The sequence below is a fragment of the Glycine max genome, chromosome 2 (genome assembly GCF_000004515.6).
Source record: "Glycine max cultivar Williams 82 chromosome 2, Glycine_max_v4.0, whole genome shotgun sequence".
Classification (NCBI taxonomy): Eukaryota; Viridiplantae; Streptophyta; class Magnoliopsida; order Fabales; family Fabaceae; genus Glycine; species Glycine max.
Genome location: NC_016089.4, coordinates 12867435 through 12870720, shown reverse-complemented (window position 1 = coordinate 12870720; position 3286 = coordinate 12867435). Strand labels below are relative to the sequence as shown.

The 3286-nt window shown below is 34.5% G+C and overlaps 1 protein-coding gene across 1 annotated transcript; it reads right to left on the bottom strand.

Moving 5' to 3' along the window:
* Positions 1 to 847: 847 nt before the first annotated feature.
* On the bottom strand, positions 848 to 2817 carry LOC100783984 (uncharacterized). Its single transcript, NM_001317551.2, has 2 exons — positions 2389 to 2817; positions 848 to 2207 (listed from the first exon to the last, which is right to left on the bottom strand). The coding sequence occupies exons 1-2, from the start codon at positions 2706 to 2708 to the stop codon at positions 1337 to 1339; spliced, it is 1191 nt and encodes a 396-aa protein (NP_001304480.2). The 5' UTR covers positions 2709 to 2817; the 3' UTR covers positions 848 to 1336.
* Positions 2818 to 3286: the final 469 nt, after the last annotated feature.

Here is a 3286-nt window from a genome sequence, read left to right as displayed (position 1 = left end):
GTTTATTTATGACATATGCTTGGATAAATCGATGTTATTTTTGTTTGTTTTTATTATTATGTGTGGATGCTTTTAATGTTATGTTTGAATTATTTAAGAGTAAATTTTCAATTTACTTATAAAAAATTTTAAATGTTAAATGACAAGTCATGACGGCTAAAAACAATCAGAAATTACTTCACTAAGGTACACCAACAATTTGCAATCACGACCCATTTTGTTCTCCCATGTGAAGCAATGAAAACCGATGAGCAAGGGCATGTTTTTTTTCCATCTTGCTTCGAGGAAGAAAAAGCCCTCAATTGATTTTTCAATTAGTTGAGCACATAGAGAGAAATAGAAGGAAAATAAAAGGAGAATGTTCACACAACGTTTTTGGGCATCAAAGTTTTTCATTTCTTTTGATTTTGAATGAAAATCTATGTTTAAGCATGTGTTTTTCTATTCTACACACGAGAAACAAAAGCCCTCAATCAACTTTGAAGATAATTAAATAATAAAGAAGAAATATATGGAAGGCAGGAGAAATTAGGGTTACAAATTGTAATTTAAAATTAAAAAGATCAAACACAAAGAAAAAGTTTATTAGGAAAAAAAACATAAAATTTAAATATTTATTAGGAATCATAAATATATATTTAACCTTTCAATATATATGTAAAAAAAATTATATGATGCTGGAAATTGTTTACTTAAGTATGCTTTTTATTTTTTCAGTTCTTATAAAATAAATAAGTTTCATTTTTGGTCCTTATAATTTTTTTTTCTTTATTAGTAACTTATAAGCTACTAAAATCTAAAATTACTTGTCAAACCTAGTCTTCCAATACCTGATTCTATGAGTAAGTTTTGCTCAACAATTCAATGCATTCAATTTTCAAGCTCGTGACTCAATACATTTGTGGTTTATCCTCATATATAGGTATCTCTTCAGGAAACACAATTTTTTCCTTGAGATGTTTAGAGACAGATTCGAAGCTCGTGACTCGATACATCTGAGATTTAGTCTCATGGTCCAATACAGGCATCCCTTTACTCGAGGCACATGATTCAATACTTAATCCAATATATTGAACCATATCAACCATGGGGCTCTTGATGCAAAAAGAACATGAAGAATGATCTCGACAGTTTATCCTTATAATCTTTATGCAATATCAAAATGATTACACTGAAAAAACTGAATGAATGAACAAACTTAGTCAACAAAATCTTACAAAATTGGAAGCATACTACAAGATAAGTCATTCTTTTCTTTCACAAAGACCTACGGGATATACACTTGCAAACAAATTTGGACGAGTTTTGCTTGGTCTAAAACCAATTCCAGAAATCTTCATTCCCATTTACTCCTGAGTTGATCATGGTGTTTGAAAGCATGGGTTAGTACTATGCTTCCGTCCAATGTTTTTAGTATAAAAGTCTCAACCAACACAAAACATCCAAATTTCTTCCACCCATTTGTGCCTTCAAATTCTTCCACTTTCTTAACTCTAATTTGCTTCTCTATTCCTCCATTCCACCCTACCCTTTCCTGCTCCCACTTCATTCTCTCAACTACTGCAGTGCTCAATCCCACACTACTCTTTTCTCCAACATTGTTGACACTATTAAACCACACAAAACCTTCAGCAATATCCATCTCATTAATCACTGCTTCCCAGCCAGCAATTACAACCACTTCCTTTTGAACCACAACATCCACATTCACAGTGTTTCCCATTCCATACTCATTCTCACATGAAAAGATTTGCTCCCATTTCTGCTCCAGTGTCATCTCATAAAACATTGACTTTCTCATTTCTTCCTTCAATGTTTTGTGAGTTCCCTCCTTGATAAACATGAAGGGGCAATACCATTTTCCCACAACAACACTATCTGAACTCTTTTTTGCTAAGGAGAATTGGAACTCTGGCTTGCTGGCACGGAGGGTTTCATTCACACCTGATGCTTCTCCTAGGCTAGAATCACTTGAAGTTGAAGCACTCACTTTCCACCTTGTACTCAAAAATCTTGGAGGGTATCCATCTGGGGCAACAGATTTAGCTGAAAAACCACTCCTGAAAGTAACTTTGCTTCTTCTAGGAAATATCTCAAACTCTTGATATGTGTCATTGATAACTATTGGATGTAGTGGTACATCAGATACAGCATTGTAGAAACAGAATGTGTCCAAATCTTCCCCCTTTGAGTTAATGTATGCCTCCCTGCAAAACCAAATGCAAACTACATCACTATAATCCTTTAAGTCTTAAAACTTGCCAAAAAGATTAATCATTAATGTGATTTACAAATCCATCCTATGGTGAGTCAGTGCAGAACAAATGATCTCTACATGATAACATAGTAATGAAAATACCTAATTTGTTGAATAAAATTTAAGCTTACCCTCTTTTTTTCCCACTGAGATTTATCACATAGTATTTGTTGGAAGACAAGGGCTGGTTAAGAACTGGAATGAAGGCAACATGGTGGTAGTGAGTGGTTCTATTCAGTGAAATGCCTGATCTATAGAACAACTCAAGGTTTAGATTTTGAGGGAAAGGCAACTCCTTCACTTCATGGAACTCTCCCAACCCAAAACAAGAGGTTGGCACCAAATCTTCATCTTGGATCACCAAAATACCAGAATTGGGGCCCTCAGGTGGAGGCAATGAGAGAGCATCTGCAGATTTCTTATACAGAGACAAAGGCCTAGTCACATACATCCTATGACACTATTCTTGCTTCTCTTCTTAATTCTTCTTCACTCACCAATATTCCTGTTCTGAATCTAAGAATAACTTGCTTAATGTGGATCTTGATGGATGTACATGCAGTCATGCACTTATATATATATATATATATATATATATATATATATATATATATATATGACTATGTGAGTTGAAATTTGATTTTGATATGGTCAACTGTGACCAATTTTACTAAACGTGTATAAAATGGTGCCAACTGACCAAGGTTAGTGAAGAAAAATTAAATTTTCCAGCAAGCCAGAATAGTAGTCATATGTGGGGATTTTCAACATGTGAGCCCCACATGAAAACAAAATTGCCCCTTCCGGCTAGTGGGTTTGTGTTTTGTTTTTGAAAGGGTCCACTTTGGCAGCCTCGTTGGCTTTGTCTTTGTCTATTTGGACAGTTCAGCCTAAAAGGACGTAAAGGGTAGATTTGGGGATCTGAGTAGATTGGTGAGATTGAAGAGATTAGACCCGGCAATGGAAGAATAAAGAAATTGTTAATGTTAGGTATGGTTTGCAGGTGGATTTAGTATGTTCTGTTTAGAA